This window comes from Trachemys scripta, chromosome 1, assembly GCF_013100865.1.
Source record: "Trachemys scripta elegans isolate TJP31775 chromosome 1, CAS_Tse_1.0, whole genome shotgun sequence".
Lineage (NCBI taxonomy): Eukaryota > Metazoa > Chordata > Testudines > Emydidae > Trachemys > Trachemys scripta.
Window position 1 is genome coordinate 117,469,089 of NC_048298.1, and position 19,458 is coordinate 117,488,546.

At 42.6% G+C, this 19,458-nt stretch overlaps 1 protein-coding gene across 1 annotated transcript in view; it reads left to right on the forward strand.

Moving 5' to 3' along the window:
* Nucleotides 1-19,458, forward strand: part of GYS2 (glycogen synthase 2) — a 78,630-nt gene that overhangs the window by 29,372 nt on the left and 29,800 nt on the right. The window contains exons 5-8 of the mRNA XM_034782728.1: nucleotides 2,492-2,636; nucleotides 14,375-14,492; nucleotides 14,896-15,016; nucleotides 18,530-18,636. Of these exons, the coding sequence (XP_034638619.1) occupies nucleotides 2,492-2,636; nucleotides 14,375-14,492; nucleotides 14,896-15,016; nucleotides 18,530-18,636 (491 nt within the window). The remainder of the gene's footprint in view (nucleotides 1-2,491; nucleotides 2,637-14,374; nucleotides 14,493-14,895; nucleotides 15,017-18,529; nucleotides 18,637-19,458) is intronic.

Consider the following 19,458-nt stretch of genomic DNA (forward strand, 5'->3'; position numbering starts at 1 on the left):
ATCAAATAGTAAGTGGCAGGCCTGCCCCTGTGCTAGCATTCACATTGGCAGATACGCAGTAGAACAAAGTCATCCCACAGTTTCCAAGTAGACACTTCAATCTGCACTCTCTATCCTGTTGTGTTGTCTCATCACTTAAGTACCAGTTAACCTGGCCTTCAACTCATCTAAGACTATTATTTTCTGAAGTCATCATTCAAGCCTGCTAAGAGGTAGACAATGAGATTTCACCTTGTAAGTAAGGTCAAAAGCCAGGACCCAACACTTCTGTAAGTAGCAGAAGCTGCAGCAGAAAGAACCACAGAAAGAGGATGAACTGTGGGAGGAGGAACAATGTGATTAAAAATGATGAGATCCGTTTCCGCCCCACTAATAGAACCATGTTGATGCTGCTCAAGAACTTGGTCTAGAAGTCATGCAAGAGCATCCAGAAACAAAACCTTTCTCATTTTCAGAAGCTGAAGAATTTGATAGTAGTGAGGAAGGGGGAATCAATATTCAAGCATTGCATAAAGAAACAAAAATGAACAAGAATGACAAATCATATTCTGGATAGGGTTTTTATGGAATTTGAGTATTCGGGCTCTGATGTCATTGGAGTCAGGAGGAAGTTTTTAACTAGACCTGGTCAAAATTTCCCAAATTTGGAGTTTTTAATTAACATTTTTAGCAATTCAATTTTTGATTGGGGGGGGACCAAAACATTTTAAATAAAATATTTGGGGCTTTGCACCAGCTCTATAGTTGTTGAAATTTTTTGACGATTAAGAAAAATCATTGATATTTTTTGAAGTAAAAACATTTTTGAAAAGTTCCTGCACACTTTTCTCATGTTTTTCCCCACCAACTCTAGATTTACCATTCTCTTCAGTGGGGGCAGAGTAGAAAATCCCACCCTTAATATCTGATTTTTTTTCAGAAGTGCCGTTGACCCAGAGTTCCTTCTGAAGTCACTGGGAGCTACCAGTGCTCAGGACCTTTCAAATCAGGCCATTAATGCCTGTAAGAAAAAGTTCATTGCAGATTCTTCAAGAAACACTGTGTGGTAATTGACACCTGCATATATGAGGCTGGAACTGAGACCACTGATAAAGACAAAAAGGCATTCTGAAAGATGAAGATTGGTTGGGTGGTTAAGTTACTGGATTGGGACTCAGGAGATCTGGCTTCAGTTACTAATCCATTCTGTCAAAACATTGACACCCATATATGTCATCAGCAGGTTTGGAACTTTTTGATCCATGACAAAGATCTCTGCTACTTAAGCTAACAGAATAACTGCTAGCAATAGTAGGTTGTCATCCTCTATGTGGAGCAGCCACTAGAGGGGGATGGGAAACACACTTTGATAATGGGTTTTACAGATATTTGCTGACAGCAGAGGGATGTTGAAACTCTGGAATCTTCGATTCCATTCCAAGAGCCTTTTGCCCCTGTCCTTTCCAGCCTCAGCCTGTCCCAGTCCAGTCCTCCCCCATCCCCCAACCTCCTTCCAATTCCTTGACTAGTTTGATTCCCCCATGTGCATTGGATGTCTTGTTAAGGCACTCACAAGGTAAAATGTGCTAAGTGTCAGCCCTATCAATAATGGAATCATGAGAATTCTGCATAAGTGAGATTCTTAATGTCATTGTAACAGACTTCAGCACTTAATAAACTACATGTAAAAGCAGTATATGCCATGTCCTTGCCATCAACCTTGAGAGGGTTACCTTGGTATTCCCAGCAGTGAAAGATAATTTAGGACTAATAGGATTGTAATTTAACTGTAAACCATATAATCATTGACACCTAATTAGAGTTAAGCTTTTTTAGACTACATTGTACAGATTTGGCTTTTGTCGTGGAAATTAGTGGTGACTGTTTGAACTCTTAAGCATTGGCTCTATAGTGATCTGAGTTTCCTCCCGTGCAGAGCATACTGCCAATTGAGCTAACGTCACCCACTTCTATTTTCTAGTTCTCACAGCAGCCCTTATAACTGCAGTAGCAATTTTAGGGACAAGAGAAATAACCTATATTTATTGTACAGTGTCTCTCATCCCAGTGGAGCCTAAAAGAGCTTTTGCAGATGATGCTGATATGTAAGCTATCCACAGGAATTGCAACATTCACCTCTGGCTGGAAATCCTCAGGTGTTTAACAGTACACAGCAAAACGATGAAATTGTTCAGGACAGAAAGTAAAGAATACCATACCTGATTGCAACTGCAGTTGGGAATTTAGGTGCAAAGAACATAATTAATAGAGATGGGGAGAAGCTGAATAATTTGTATCTGGTTTTAGAGTCATAGAGTTCAAGGCCAGAAGGCACAAAAAGATCATTTAGTCTGACCGTCTGTATATCACAGCCCACCGACACCACCCAGCACTGGCGCACACAGTCCAACAGAAATGAGGACAAAGTAAGGTTGCCTACCCCTGATCTAATGTATGGTCAATTGTTTGAAGTAGCATATCACACAGGTGTATTGTTTTTGTTGTTCAACAGTTTGACATAGACAAAGAAGCAGGAGAGAGAGAGATTTACCATCGGTACTGTATGGAACGGGCGTCTGTACATTGTGCCCATGTTTTCACCACGGTTTCTCAGATAACAGCCATAGAAGCAGAACACATGCTTAAGAGAAAAGCCGGTAAGACTTGAACCTGCCTTCCTATACTAACTTCTCACTGTGGTTAAATTGCCCTTGATATGATGAGACGTGGACACAGAGAGAGAGAGGCATACGCAGCAGCCTTGCTACACTTAGGAAAACAGCCGTAGCTGACAATAGGTGTCAACTGAACTGGTGCTGAGCACATTTTAACTGCAAATGTAACCAAAGACCAATTTAAATTCAGCACCATTTGAGTAACTGTGGTTAGCATTTGTGGGAATCCTAGTTTATCACCAGGATTGTTAATTTTATTTCAGCAGGTTTATCTAAGCCCCAAGAGCTTTGTCTATATTAGTGCTCCCACACCTGTTCAGCTGAACTGGTGAAAGCATCAGTGGGAATTTTGTAATACATTTACCCACTGTTACACAATGCACAGTCAACCTATGGAACTCTTTGCCAGAGGATGTTGTGAAGGCCAAGACTATACCAGGATTAAAAAAAGAACTAGATAAGTTCATGGATGATAGGTCCATCAATGGCTATTAGCCAGGATGAACAGGGATGGTGTCCCTAGGCTCTGTTCGCTAGAAGCTGGGAATGGGCAACAGGGGATGGATAACTTGCTGATTACCTGTTCTGTTCATTCCCTCTGGGGCACCTGGCATTGGCCACTGTCCAAAGACAGGATACTGGGCTAGATGGACCTCTGGTCTGACCCAGTATGGCCATTCTTATGTTCTTGTGTTCACTGTTGACACACACAGCCTCTGAGCTTCTTTGCTTTGATGGGTTGAAGCCCAGCCACATAACGTTACATCAGCACTTAGATACTAGTGATTGACCCATTAGCAATATAGGTGGACAGATGCATTGATATAAGAAAGGGGTGTTAAATGTAATTTTCTTTCCTATGGTAATACTTTTTCTTTTATTAAAATAAGGAAGGAGTGAATAGGCAAAACCAAAGTGTGATTCTAGGCAGTTTATTTTATTGCATGTCCTGCTGCTTAGAGGATGAGCAAGCCGATACTTCTATCCAGATGTGTCCTGCAAGTACTGACAGAATACTTTATGAGCACAAGCCATGCTGCTCCAAATATGGACATGCATCTTTCGAAAAACACTGCAAAAATGTTTTGGAGACTATTTAGCAAATGATTTTCCAATATTAATTACTTGGCCATTTTCAAACATAAATATACTAAAATTGCTTTGGACTACATTACAGAATAGCTATCTCAAAAAATTCACTCTTTGTTTACTTTTTACAATTTTACTTTAATTGAGTGCTCGTGGAAGGTTTTGGATTGACAGCCCTGAAAATTGAAATCCTGTCAGGCCGTAAAATAGGTCTGGCTCAGGGAGTGGCACTCTGATTACCACCACAATACCCTCTCGCCTTAATGCCTCAACCCTAAACTGTACAGATTACGCCTATGGGTAAGAGAGAAGTACACAGTCCGTTGCCTGTTCAGTTCTTTGCCTCAATACTGAGACTTGCAACAAGGGCACTATCAATTTTAAATGTAAGGCCAGGATTTTCAAAATGATGAGTGTTCTGTGGTTGTCTAATTTCTGGGGCCCCTTAAGGAGCCTGATTTCCAGAAAGATCAGAGCACCTGCCCTCTGAAAATCAGATTCCTTTAAAATGTCTCCTGTTGAGCACCAAAAAAAGGAGGCATCCCAAAATAATGATCGCTCTTGAAAATCCAGGCCTACACTTTTTGAGTTACAGGAGCTCAAAAAAATTGTGTTGGTCTGATTCCAATACTACTTTGTGGCTCAAGCCTGCAAAGCCTGTGCAAATAGAGTTTGCACTGAAGCCAGGGAGAATTCTATGCGGAGTGGCCTTGCAGGAGTGGGACTCTTATTTTTAGTCCTTCAACTTTGATTTGGTTTCTTCTATGTTTTTTTTTTTTTTAAGTTTGGTTGCTAGTGGTGGTGGTTTTTTTTAAAGCTGTTGAGATTCATCGAGTTTCATGCTGAAGTGAAACTAGGTGAAATTAGATGAAATTAAATAGCTGTTTGTAACAAGGCTTATAACTAGGGGTTTGTAACTAAGGGCTAACCTAGGCCCTTAATTATAAATGGACACAGGTGGGTCCTGCTATAAATGGGATTTGATGTGAACTGGCATATGTACTTTAGTAGTCTTTGAATCTTAGGATGTAAGCAAGTATGTTTGAATCTGTTTCAGCCTCCCATTAATGTTACAAACTGCTGGCTTGTGATCAGTAAAGTTGTGAAATTCACATAGACAATGGTTGCTCAAAAAGGTCAATAATCCTTCAGTAGATCATTAAGCTTGAAACTTACCCAGGGACATTATTGCTAAAACAATCTGTGAAGTGAGTCAGCTTTTTTATCCACACCAGAAAATCAAATAAAAAAAGAAAAGGGAATAATTGGCATCCACAAACTGAGCATCAAGAGTACAGCAATCTCTGTTTGCTGCTGAGTTTATTGATAAGGCAACTCCGTAACAAACTCTCTAGCTATAAGCAATTACAGAATCATAGAACTGTATGGTTGTAAGGGACCTTGAGAAATCATCAAGTCCAGGCACCTGTGCTAAAGCAGGATCAAGTAAACCCAGATCATCTCTGACAGGTGTTTGTTCAACCTGTTCTTAAAAACCTCCAATGACAGGGATTCCACAACCTTTCTTGGAGGCCTGTTCCAGAGCTTAACTACCCCTATAGTTAGAAAGTTTTTCCTAATATCTAACCTAAATCTCCCTTGCAGCAGATTAAGTCCATTACTTCTTATCCTATTCTCAGTGGACATGTAGAACAATTGATCACCATCCTTTTTATAACTTCTCTTAACATATTTTAATACTGTTAACAGGTCCCCCCTCAGTCATCTTTTCTCAAGACTAAACGTGCCCAGTTATTTTAACCTGTCCTCATAGGTTAGATTTTTCTAAACCTTTTATCATTTTTGTAGCTCTCCTCTGGACTCTTCCCAATTTATCAACATCTTTCCTAATTTGTGGCACCCAGAACTCCAGCTGAGGCCTCCCCAGTGCCAAGTAGAGTGGGACAGTTACCTCCCATGTCTTACAGACAACATTCTTGTTAGTACACCCCAGAATGATATTAGCCTTGTTCACAACTGCATCAGATTGGTGAATCATATTCAGTTTGTAATCCACTATCACCCCCAGATCATTTTCAGTAGTACTACTACCTAGCCAGTTATACCACATTTTGTAGTTGAGCGTTTGATTTTTTTTCGTAAATTATGTACTTTACGCTTGTCTTTATTGAATTTCATCTTGTTGAATTCAGACCAATTCTTTAATTTATCAAGGTCATTTTTGAATTCTAATCCAGTGCACCAGAATGCTTGTAATCCCTCCCAGGTTGATGTCATCTGCTAATTTTATAATTATCCATAATTACTCCATTGTCCAAGTCATTAATGAAAATTATTGAATAGTAGCAGGCCCCTGAGTGACCCCTCTAGATACATCTTCTCATTTTGACAGCGCACCATTGATAACTACTCTTTCAACCAGCTGTGGACTCACTTTATGGTAATTTAATCTAGACCGCACTTCCCTAGTTTGTTTATAAGAATGTCATGTGGGAGTGTGTCAAAAGCCTTACCAAAATCAGGATATATCGTCTACTGCTTCTCCCCTATCCGCTAGGCCAGTAGCCCTGTCAAAAGAAGGAAATTAGCTTGGTTTGGCATAATTTGTTCTTGTCAAATCCATGCTGGCTATTCCATATAACCAGTGATGAGCTCCCCAAATCCTAAGCACCGGTTTCCTATCGGGTCCTCGGCGGCACTTCGGCGGCAGGGGAGTCTTCACTCACTCCGGGTTTTCGGCAGCATTTTGGTGGCAGGTCCTTCACCCGGAGTGAGTGAAGGACGTGTCGTCGAAGACCCGGTAGGGAACCGTGTGGTGAGTACATGCCTCAAGTGCCTGTCTCTCCCCCCACCCCCATCCGACCCCGAACCCGCAATCCATCAACCCCCCCTCCTTGTCCCCTGACCACCCTCTCCCAAGACCCCCAACCCTAACTGCCCCCCAGGACCCCACCTCCTACCCAACTCGCCCCAACCCCATCTACCACCACCCCGACAGACCCCCCGGGACTCCCATGCCTACCCGACCGCCCCCTCGAACCTCCGCCCCCTCCAACAGCTCCCTACCCCTTATCCAACCCTCCTCCCAGCTCCGGCCCAGCTCCCTTACCATGCTGCTGTGTAAGGATGCCGCACAGCCACTGGAGCTTGCAGCCCCACCCCCTTACCCAGAGGTGAAAGTAAGCCGGTACGGTCCCGTACGGCGTACCGGCAAGAGCCGGTGTGACGTACCAGGGTGGCCCAGCTTCCCCAGGGGGCAATTTAAAGGGCCTGGGGCTCCCAGCAGGGGCTGGAGCCCCAGGCCCTTTAAATTGCCACCAGAGCCTCACTGCTGAAGCCCTGGGGTAGCAGCAGCGGGGCTCAGGGGGCTATTTAAAAAGTCTGGGGCTCCCTCTGCTTCTACCGCCCCAGCCCTTTAAATAGATGCCGGAGACCTGGGGTAGCGGGGGGGCTCCAGCTGCCTCTGCCGCCCCAGGGCTCCGGCGGCTATTTAAAGGACCGGGGTGGTAGAAGGGGGGAGCTCTGGGCCCTTTAAATAGCCCCCCAGAGCCCTGGGGTAGTGGGGGACTCCAGGGGCTATTTAAATGGTCGGGGCTCCAGCTGCCTCTGCCGCCCCGGTCCTTTAAATAGCTGCACGAGCCCCGCTGCTTCCCCAGGGCTTCAGTAGTGGGGCTCTGGTGGCAATTTTGCATCTGAAGAAGTGAGGTTCTTACCCACGAAAGCTTATGCTCCCAATACTTCTGTTAGTCTTAAAGGTGCCACAGGACCCTCTGTTGCTTTTTTTAATACTGTGCTTCTGACTATACCTACATTCTGCGCATATACATGAAAGTGGCAATCCTCTCTTTCTTATTGGTCTGTGTGCCCTAGAAACACAAGGGACCCCAAATTCTATAGGCTGCATAGGTTCTCATTAACATTGACGTACCACCTTTATCTTGCGTTTAAGGCACATATTGGAGACAATATTTGTTGTTACAGCATTTTATAATTTAAATGTAATCTTCCCAGCTATGCTTTTGCAATATTACTAGTTGGTACCTCTTTCCCCATAATCTTTCAGGTTATATTTCAGTCATTGACTTATGCCATCATAAGGCCTAAAATAGCTAAAGTCTTGCAGGCTGCAGCCCACAGTTTCTTGCATTTCAGCTTCTCTCACTTATGTCTATTACATAGTTCCTCTAAATACTGATCAATCTTATACTTTTATAATCCTACAAATCAGCTCTAATCAGTATACAATGAATATATGTAATATAACACATTGATTAATCATAACATCACACAATAAATGGATAATAAACTAAAATCATTGGCTACAAAGTAGAAGCTGGATTCTCCAGTCCATTAAGGCAGCACAGAGTGGATGTAAATTGGTCAGAAATAACTTGTTGAGAATTCCCCTTTTTATTTATTTGAAAGCTCCGCTGGCATAGAACTGGTGGAGATGGCACAGCTGTATTCAACACCAGCTACTTCCACCCCCAACACTAGAGATGTGTCAGAGGAAGTAGAGGGCAGGTTGGGAGTAGGATTTGGAGGTGAGGTGGAGCCAGAACTGTGTTGAGAATCTAGATTTAGACATTTACCAAATAAAGGTACCCAGTGCCGGATTAAGTCTCCTGTGGGCCAGGAGCTATTAGATTTTGTGGGACCACTGTATACAAATCTCTTTCCTGGGAGGGAGTTTGGTGCAGGGGATTGGGGTGCAGGAAGGGATGCAGGGTCTGGGAGGAAGTTTGGGTGCAGGAGGGGGATTCTGATCTGGGGCAGGAGGTTGGGGTGAAGGAGGGTGTGTGAGGTGCAGGCTCCGGCCGGGAGGCGCTTACCACAGGTGGCTACTGGCCAGCGGCGCAGCAGGGCTCAAGCAGGCTGCCTGCATGCCGTGGGCCCATGCTGCTCCTGGAAGTGGCTGGCTGCTAGAATGTCTCTGTGACCCCTGTGGGGAGGGGGACAGCGTGTCTCCGTACGCTGCCCACAAACACTGCCCCTGGTCAATGGGAGTTGCAGGGACAGTACTGGGGGAGGGGGCAGCATGCAGAGGGACTTTTAGCGGCCCAGAATTGGAGATCGCTGCCTGTGATTTATTTTTTGGGGCCCCCTTGAGCCGGGGCCCAAGGATGCAGCCCCTAAAGCCCCTGCCTTAATCCAGCCCTGAAGGTACCGTGCTAAATGAAGGTCTTCGGTTTGAAACTTGAAATTTATTGGGTGGTCTGTTCATTATGGGATCAACTCATTTGCATTTTATGACTACTAACGAGGACTGTAGGGTACTGCTATTCAACCTACAGAATCTCCAAGTACCTTACAAATTGTACATAGAATACACAGGGATCACTTACCCACCATAGAACATCAGGCACCTCTGGAGAAAGGTATTAATTCTGAAGAAAATCATTTTCAATGGTCAAGACATTTATCTTGAAAATGCCAAGCAAGCACCATGAACCGAACACAGTGGTACTTTAGTCAATTTTTAAAATCTGTATTGGCGCAAAAGAACCATAGCTGTTCCGAAGAAGGCACTGGGGTCTCCTGAGTAAATAAGAGACTTTTTACATTCTATTGGATGTGCCTTTACATGTTATGGAGCAATAAATATACATTTTGGGGGGGAAATTAAATATCAAACAGCTTTCCTGGAGACCTAATGGCTGTGATGTTCAAGTTCCATATTGGGGATAGGGTTTCTGTTAAAGAATCTGTGGTTTCCACATTATTATTGATGGGAGTTTGCCATGTGTACTGAAAGCAGAATAGACCCAGTTTTATTTGTGTGAGCCAATAAACTAGCATGATTTTATGGGCTGATGTGCTTCTGGAGGTGGGGGTCTTTTAGATGAGACATTAAACAGAGGACCTGACATATGATCACTAGGGATCCCATGACACTTCTCATGAGAATAAAGGGTATTCACACCAGTGCCAGAGGGGTTATCTGGTAATTACCTCTTGTATCTCTACAAACTCCCTATAGTTAGACGTGATAGGCCAGATACTCAACTAGAATAAATTGGCATAATTCTATTAAAGTCAATAGTGCTACACTGAATTACACTACCTGAGGTCCTGACTCCAGGGCCGGATTTAGGGGCAGGCAACCCAGGCAACTGCGTGGGGTGCCGGGCTTGGGGGGCATCAGGCTTGGGGGGCTGTTTTTATTGTTAGCGACAAAAGGTAAAAAAAGAATGTTTGAAGTAACATGTTTCAGGCATTCCGTATGTGGATTGTTTTTCACTGACCTCCTAGAATGTTCTGGAACTTTGTAGAATCTCGTGGAACCTTCAAGACTTTCTGAGAGCTATATTTTTTTCAAACCTCCTAGAATGTTATCAGCCATGCCCTCGCAGGTATATAAGCGGCGGAGCATCGCCAGACAGTCAACACGATATAAGAATGAACTGAAGTAAAGTGAGAGTCCAGCTGCAATATTGTGAACCTTATTTTATTGTGTAATTGTGACGATGTACTTGTATTTTAAGATTTGAAGAGTGTAAATAGCGACTAATAAAGGACACATTTAATGACACCAGATGTATTGATCGAATCTTTATCTACACAACAATATAAAGAAATACTGTTACTTTTTTGCCATGCTTAACACACAATGTTTGATGACTTTCTAAAACTGCGGAACATAGACTTTTGCTCTCCCTAATACTGTCTGTTTTCCCCACAGAAAAAAAAGATGCCCTCGAAGAAGCCTTCAGGAGCTCAGTATAGGAAGTGAAAAGTTCAATTGCAATCTAGTTTGCAGCAAGGGGCAAATTTGATGGGAAGTTATCTGAAACAGAACAACATAGACCAGGCTTTGGCAGTAGCAATTGTCCCGGCTTAGAAGAAATTGAGGAGCAGAGTGTAAATGATGGCGGTCTTATTACTAAGGAATTAGCAGATTTACTTGAAGACAAGGAATGGAAATATGAGGAAAGTGATGGAGAATTGTCCAGTTTTCCTGGTGGTCTAAAATTGAGTGATAAAGAAGAATGTGGCTTACATGAAAACGAGAGAAACGATAAAGAAGAATCAGCCTCATATGGTGACAGAAACAGCAGTGAGAAAAATTGCACACCACAAATCGATACATCAGCTCCTGCTTTATGGCCCGCGATCCTAAACTCCGCTGATATTGATCGTACAATTCTGAATGGGACGGGCAAAATTGAGGATATGACATTTCCAGTAAATGAACAGAAGCAACATTTCTCAAAGTCACACTGTGAAAGAGTGCTCGAGAATGCTGAGAAACTGAATAGGCATTGGCTAGTTTACTTGAAATCAACTGACAGTGTTCTGCTTTTGTTGCAGAATATTTGACAGGAATGCCAAATTGTTGCTTTTGCTTTCCGGGTTACAATTATTGGCATAATTTAGCTGATGCTCTGAAGCAGCATGAAAAATCACCCAGTCATTTTGCAGCTTCAGTCCTAATGGATGGAGGTTGAGTCCAGGATCAAGCAGGGAATAAATGCATAGATGCAGAAAATCAGCACATTATTAATGTAGAAACCCAGCATTGGAGGAATGTGCTCGAGTGTCTGATCTCAATTATCCTCTTTCTTGCAAAGAATAATTTGGCTTTCTGGGGCTTGTTGGATAAGTTGTTCACTGAACATAATGGTAATTTCCTCAATTTGGTAGAGCCCCATGAGAAATATGACGATGTCATGTGTGAGCGCCTACATTGAGTAGTTTGTAAAGAAGCTATTGACCATTACTGCAGCAAACGAATTCAAAACAAATTGATTGACCGTATGAAAAGGAAGGTTGGTTGAAAACATATTGATGCGGCTCGTCAAAGCAAAGTACTATGCTGTAATAATGGACTGCATTAATAATGGATGTCATTTACAGTAAGATTTGTTGATGACAAAGATGGCTGCATCCCAGTAAAGGAACATGTAATCTGTTTCCGGTCTGTGGATGACTCTACTGGAAAAGCCTAATAGAACTGTTTATGAACGTTTTGAATGAGAATAATATAAAGCTTTAGGACTGCCGCAACCAAGGCTATGACCATGGCGCAAACATGAAGAGAAGAAACAGTCTTGTCCAGGCAAGGATCCTTGCGCTGAATCCAAGAGCTTTCTTCGTGCCTTGTGGCTGCCATTCTCTCAATCTGATTGTGTCAGATGCAGCAGCATCATCATCTTTAAATTCAGTATCTCTCTTTTGGAGAACTGTAAAGGATATACATCCTGTTTTCAGCGTCAATGATCAAGTAGAAGATTCTCACGGACAACGTTACAAATCTGACTGCGAAGCTGCTAAGTGACACGTGCTGGGAGAGCTGCACTGACAGCATAACATCAGTGAGGTACTAAGTAACTGAGGTTTACGACGCACTGATGGAACTGGCGCAGTTGAGTAAAGCCAAGGCTGGAATCTGACACGAGCCGCAAAGCCCGGCAAACCAGATCACTGACCTAAAATTTCTGGTCTCAGTTGTGGTTTGGCATGATATCCTGTTCTAAGTACATGTAAGCAAGGCAATACAAACTCATTTGATGGACATCATGATCACTACTACTTTGATGAGAAGCTGCCTTGATTTCATTGTGACCTACCAAGACAATGGATTTGAAGATGCCATCACTGCTGCCAAAGAAATGGTGGAAAACTTAGGAGTTGAGCCTGTCTTCAAGAAAACTTGTATTCATTGGAAGAGGAGACAGTTTGGTTACAAGGGCAGAGATGAAGTAACTGGAAGCTTGGAAGAAAAATTCAAAAGGAAGGTTTTTTCTCGCTTGTTGACACTGCTCAAGTGTCCATCAAAGAAAAGTTGGGATAAATGAAGAACGACAAAAAGACCTGGGTTTTTTTGTATGACCTTAGTAAGCTGCCCGCGGACAGGAAAACACTCTTCAACAATTGTACAGACCTTCACGGGACGCTGACACATGGGGAATATTCAGACGTCACTGATAAAAACCTCCTGTCAAATTGGACAACATCCATCACATTTGGCCACGTGGAAAGCACTCTCCACTCCCAAGTTTTCCAATTCATTCATGATGCAGAGCCGAAGGACACTTTTCCTAATTAAATAGCTTTGAGGATTCTGCTCACCCTGCCGGTCACAGTCATGACTCGGAAGCGCAGCTTTTCAAAGCTCAGGCTCATTAGAAGATACCTTCGATCAACGATGGCCGACAAGAGACCAACACCACTTGCTATTTTATCACTCAAAATGCCATTGGCCAGTCTTTTGGATCTCGCTGATGCTGTGCTTCAGTTCACGAGTGCAAAGGCGAGAAAAGTGAACTTTTGAACTACAGGATTAGGGTTAACATTCTAAGGCTGTCACCTACTGTAACACTATTTAATACTGGTCCACCCAATGCTGGTGCACAGTTCAGTTTCTTGATGTTAGTACATTTCAGGTTTTCTTAAAATTAAAAAGTTTCTATGAGCTTAGAAGAAACTTATTTTTTATTTGCTTATATATGGCATGAATAAATACAGATTTACAGATTCTAGCATGCAAATGTATCATTTTATCTGATAGGGATAAATCATGCATGCAAATTGTGCATCAAAGTCGTGAAATGGGCTACAAATGCAATAAAAGTAAGGTATTCAAAAATTTAACCCTGGAGGGGTGGGGGTGTGTGCACCGAAGACGCTCCTCGCTTGGGTGCCATTTGGTCTAGGGCCGGCCCTGACTGGCTCCCTCTTCACTTCACTTCCTGTTCTAAACTGCTATCTGTGCTCCGAGGGCTGAATCCAGTTCTCATTGAACTGAATCCAGTTCTCATTGAAGTAAATAGAATTCTTCAACAGTGGAGATTGCATTTCAGTGGTAACTGGAGTGAATTGTATATACCTATAATCCTCTATTTGTAAAATACTTTGAGATCCTCAGTTCGGGGGGGGGGGGGGGGGGGAAGGCACGGGGGACTACAGAAGTGCAAACTACAATTGCATAGCTTTTTTTCAGGAGAAACCTAAAATACTTTGAGGAGCAGTACATTTTTTTTAAAATACATGTTCAATTCTGTGTATTCTGTGTATTCCAGAGACCCCTTATTAGGATGGGGGCTATCATGCTATGCAATGAACAAACATCTAATAAAAGGAGTTCCCAGTCCTGAAGAGCTTACAGTCCATAGAGACAAACCAGACAAAGAGTGCAGGGAAAAGGGATGTAACATACCAACAGAGGGCTAAATTCTAGCATTCAGCAACAGCCCTGGTTGGTCAGGCTACCTCCTGGAACTCCCCACCTGTAACACTGAGGGGATACTAATATTCCAGCATCAAATCATCCACACTGAGAGCCTGTTAAGGTACAGTTCTGCAGGTAAAACATGATTCAAAGCAATTTTGATGCTACAGATAGTAGGGTGGTTCCTCTAGTGGCCCTATGGACAAAAGGCCCCTCGTTACACAGGTATAAAGCTGGCGTAACTCTACTGAACATTGTGGAGTTATGTTGGAATTACACCAGTGTAACTAAGATCAGAATTTGGTCTATAGTCTTCTGCTGCTTTTATAGAGCTAAACTGATGAAAAGTTGTAGCGCTAGAGAAGGCCATTTCCCCATCATGAGCAATAAGACTAAGTACATCTTTACATATTGACAACTAAAGATATTTTGGTTCTTTCCTTAAAGCTTTCTCAAACTCTGAAGATGTCTATCTCTGCCTTTTCTTTGCTTCTTCCAGATGTTGTTACTCCAAATGGCTTGAACATTAAGAAATTTTCAGCAATGCATGAGTTTCAGAATTTGCATGCCATGTACAAGGCTAGGATCCAAGAGTTCGTTCGAGGCCATTTCTATGGGTATGCTTTTACTTTTCAAAATTAGCATCTGGTTGTACAGACCTTTTACAGCAGGACCTAGAGTAGGCAGACTGTAAAGAGCACTTTATATCTGAGGTGGAATGTTACCTAGTGATTCCAGTGACTGACTGAGTGGGAGCTAGGATCCGAAGCCTAGATTTCATTCCTGTCTCCACTTAGCCCCTTATGGGATCAGGCAGAAGGTGATGGGTATGCTACTTGCCCAAAAGGGAGCTCAATGGCCACTTTAATGTGAAGTACTGTAGGTAATCCTTAACTTTTTGATGCTTGTGGGTCAGTAAGGCAGCTGCTGTATGTCAGTGACCTTCACTGATTAGAGAATTGCTCTCTGCTTTGTTTGATCACCTATTGAACCTTTTTGTGTTTGTTTGCCTGGTTTCAGCCATCTTGACTTCAACCTTGCAAGGACCTTGTTTTTCTTCATCGCTGGGAGATACGAATATTCAAACAAAGGAGCTGATTTGTTTCTAGAGGCCTTATCCAGATTAAACTTCCTGCTGCGGGTAAGAAAGCATTTGGAAATGCAGATAGCAGATATCTTATACACACACTTAATTCTATCAAGATGAAATTAACCCAGGTGTGTAGGTCACATACAAAAATCTCACCATGCTTTTGTTTACTATAATGTCTTTGGTCCCATAGCAATGTGATGGCTTTCTTGCTTAGCTTCATAGACTTTCCTGTCAATTGGGGTGCCCATACTTTGCCCAACCAAAGGGTGCCACTGCCTGCATCCTGCTGAGCTCCTTCCCACCATGTTTATCCCGGGAATTTGGAGTTCTGTGCATTAAGGACCAATTTCTCAGGACTACCATTTCTGTGCTTGGGACAGGAAGGGGCAAAGGTAGCTTCAAATACTTTGGGGCAGTCAGAGTTCTGCTTGGCTCAGTCTAATGTCAGATCAGCCTCAGGGCTGCTGTAAATTAAACGCTACTTCCCATGGCCTTGGGACTCAAGGAACAGCAATAGTACAGTGTGCTCTGGCTATATCTCCTTGCTATCTTGACCTGCCCTCAGTATGCCTCCTACACCGGTGAATGGGAGCAAGGCCTGCATAGATCCTTTATGCCATCACTGACTAGTTGAGGAGGCACCCTGCCCAGGGGATATTCTCAGGAGGGTTTTAAGGACCCTCTACACTGTCAGAGTGGCATGAAGTGACCTTAATGTAGCAGAGACTGGGGCCCTAGGAGTTTTTTTATAGTAATTGGTGCAGACGCTCTATTGCTATTTTTGAAGTAGGGCTTAGCTTCAAGTATCTGATTCAGAGTCTATTGGGCAAGGGCACATAGAAATCAAATGTACTATTTTGCTCTTGGCAGACAGTAGTGTGGCTGCAGATAGTTTAAATGTGCGCGTGCACACAAACACACACTCTTAATTCTATCAGTGTGACATTCACTCAAGTGTGTAGATCACATGCAAGAATCTCCACACTATGAAATCCCTTTGCATATTCACCCAGCTACAGCAGGAAAATGTGGTCCCCATTGCCAGCTCAAGCAGAAATTTCCACATCTCTGGGACTCTACAATCTAGATACTAAAGAAACTTCCAGAATAACAATAAACCCTAGATACAGCAGACTGGCGAAAACAGGAGACCCAATTGACTTTTAAATTGATTCCTTTTGTGAGACAGAAGGACAGACTAACAAACATCTCTGTCACCCAACAGTGACTTCATGAGGGTGTAGAGCTACTGTTTGTGCCTATTGTAGAGTGCTCCTGCCTGCTTCACTCCATCCCCTGCAGCTTCTGTGTCCCTGCAGTGCTGCCCTGTGTTCTGTATACAGTGTATTTAGTAGCAGTTCAGTGATTAGCCCTTAGTATCCACCAGATGTTCATTTTTGTTCCTTTGAACCATAGAGAAATATTGGAAGGCATGCTTGCTATCTTACTCCACTGCAGTGTTGCCAACTCTCAGAACTTTATCATAAGTCTCATGATATTTGGTGTTTTTCTTAAAGCCTGAGCTTCTAGAGTCATGGGATCCCAGAAGAATCTTTTCCACTACAGTTGCTCTACTGCCATCATCCATTAACATATGATGGGGAGGGTTTCCTGTGATAGCTGGGGCTGACTCAGTGACCCAGGAAGTCCCTTCCAGTCCTATCTTCCTATGCCATTGAAATCAGTGGACTGAAAGGAAGTACTTGATCTGTTCACCAACACAACAGGTCACCTTATACTGGTGGTTAAATGTGATTATAACATTAGCCATGTTTTAGCAGCATTCACCCAGCTAAGGTTTATTAATGCTGTTTACAGCTAATGTCTTGCATAACGAAGAGGAGAAAGAATTGCTTAAGTGATGCATTGCACCGTTCTATTATTGTATCTAATTATGACGACATTAACAAAAAGTGTTGCTGACAAGAATCATGGAGAACGTCCGGTCTGCAATTATTGCTGAGGGTAATCCAATTGGGAGGAGCAAGCTATCTGTGCTGTTTGTGAATCTAGGAATGCTTCCCTTCAGATGCTTCTAAAATGGATGTCCAGTAGTGTGTCTGAGCTCTACATATATGTGGCATCTGATTAAAATATTTGTAAATATTTTACAGAACCATTTTGGTGATGGTTTGAAAGCTTGGTTGAAATGTTGAAGATAATAAAATATACATTGGGACAGATCCTTGCTAACAGCTAAGGTCATGGCACAAAGGGTCCTTGTATCTGCCCTAAAGAGGGTTGATGAGGCATTTCCCCCCCGCATGGGAGAAACCACATCTGGCATAAAGCTGGCTTGTTTTATACCACCTGCCAGCCCCAATGCCTCTGGTACACAGATAGATAGGAAGGATGCTGGGGGTCAGAGGAAAAAAGTCGGTAGTGCAGTGCCCCAGCAATTTTCAGTCTTTTGGGACCACTCCAGCTGCTGTAACCTAGCTCTTCTCTTAAGTGGCTACTGGATTGTGATAGTGGAACAGACCCTCCTCAGCTACACCAAGAGAAAGCACTCTGGCCCATTCTAGTGGCAAGGGATGTACATCTGTCGACTGTCTTCAAGATACAGAAGCAAACTTCCCTGATGATCGAGATGCTGCATCCCAGGTTTTGGTTCATGTCCTTTAGAAATAATATGTATTAGAATACATCTTTCAAAAATTTTTAGAGGGTGCCAGTAACTCCATAAAGGGAGCTGTCGGATACATTAGGCTCATAATGTAGTTGTGCTGCAATTAAATGAAACATTTTTACAACTCCTAATGTTAATAGAGATGCTTATAAATTAAAATTTAAAAAATGGGTTTCTATTCTATGTAAATATTTCCCTGGAGCTTTGCATATTCCCCCGCCCCCCCAGCCAAAAAACAAACAAGCAAAAACATCATTGTGCTAAGGCAGGAGAGAGAACCAGCAAGAAAAACCAACTGTAAACAAAGGCCCAGATTTTCCATGGCAGTTTCTGCTGGCTGCAACAAGTGCTGGGAGACCTGTAGGAGAAAATTATGCTAGTTGAATGCCTGCTAGGGATACACCCTGAGCTGATTGAAATGCAATGTACAAAGAAATGGGACACATGATAAAAACTGCATTTGATTTTTAAACAATTCTTTCAGTTTAAATCATCTTTAGCTGTTATCACAGTAATTTAATATTACGGTTTTAAATACTGTGTGTGGTGTTTATCTTTGCAGTTTGGCTTTATATCTACATCTTTTGAAATCCTCGTTGAAGAGTAAAAATAACAGTGTAGATATTCAGTAATGTATTTGACTTTCCTGGTAACCCCTTTTTAGCTCCAGTCCTGCAATGAGCAATGTTTGAGTACACTCTTTTACTTATATGGAGCCCCACTGAAGGCAGGGTCCACCCCGACAGACCTCATTGCAGGACCAGGGCCTTCTTGAACAACTAGTTAAAATGCAGATGGGTTCTGCTGACCATCTACTATGGCTAATTCCCAGTGTGGACAAGGTTTCTGTATTGTCTGGAATCTCTGTTAGTTTTTGCATAACGATTTCTTGTTAACATTGCAAGTTTTCCCTCCATCTTTCCTCTGTTTAGGTTCACAGAAGTGATGTTACAGTCGTAGTGTTCTTCATCATGCCAGCAAAGACGAACAATTTCAATGTGGAAACACTGAAAGGCCAAGCAGTACGAAAGCAACTATGGTAATCACCATTCTCATTACTGCTCTTGAATGGTGAATTGAAGGGATAAGTGAATGGCTTTGGTGGAGAATAAGGCTCATTACTTTCCCTCTTGCTAAATACAAGATAGTAAGTAACCTGAGTCCATTTGTGGGGAAAAGGGAGATAAGGATAATAAATTAGGGCAGTTATTTCCCCTTCCTTTTTCTAGTTTATTAACAAGGAACCGGATTCTCAGTAGCTTTGCCCTTGTCACCATTTATACCCCATGTAAAGTGAATGTTAAACACTAGCATTACAATCGGAAGGTTCGCATTTTGCACTCACTTGACATGGGTGTGACAACACACGGTTTTGACAGTGGAGAATCAAGCTCTGGGTCTTCTGTCTGATCCTGATACTCACTTTGGACCACATCCTGCCTTTGATCTCCAGCAACACTCATAATGCTAACTGCATGAGTGAAATGAACACAATACATAGATCTTGGGTAGTGTACCCTTCAGAGTATAAGGCAAGCTTTCTTCATCAAGACTTTGCTAGTATAACTGTCACTGGGGGGGAAAGGAGTTAATTTCTCCCATTCTTTTATTATGAAATATGGAGCATGAATTGGCCACTCATGCAAGATGATACTATAGTAGATGATGATATTTATTTCTCAAGAGCCTGCACAAAGCTATGGCCACTACCCCAAATTTAAAACACACAATTAGAAGTCTAATATTTTTTTTAAAAAGTTAAGTTCTTCTTCGAGTGCTTGCTCATATCCATTCCATTAGGTGTGTGCGCGCCGCGTGCACGATCGTCGGAAGATTTTCTACCCTAGCAACACCGGCGGGT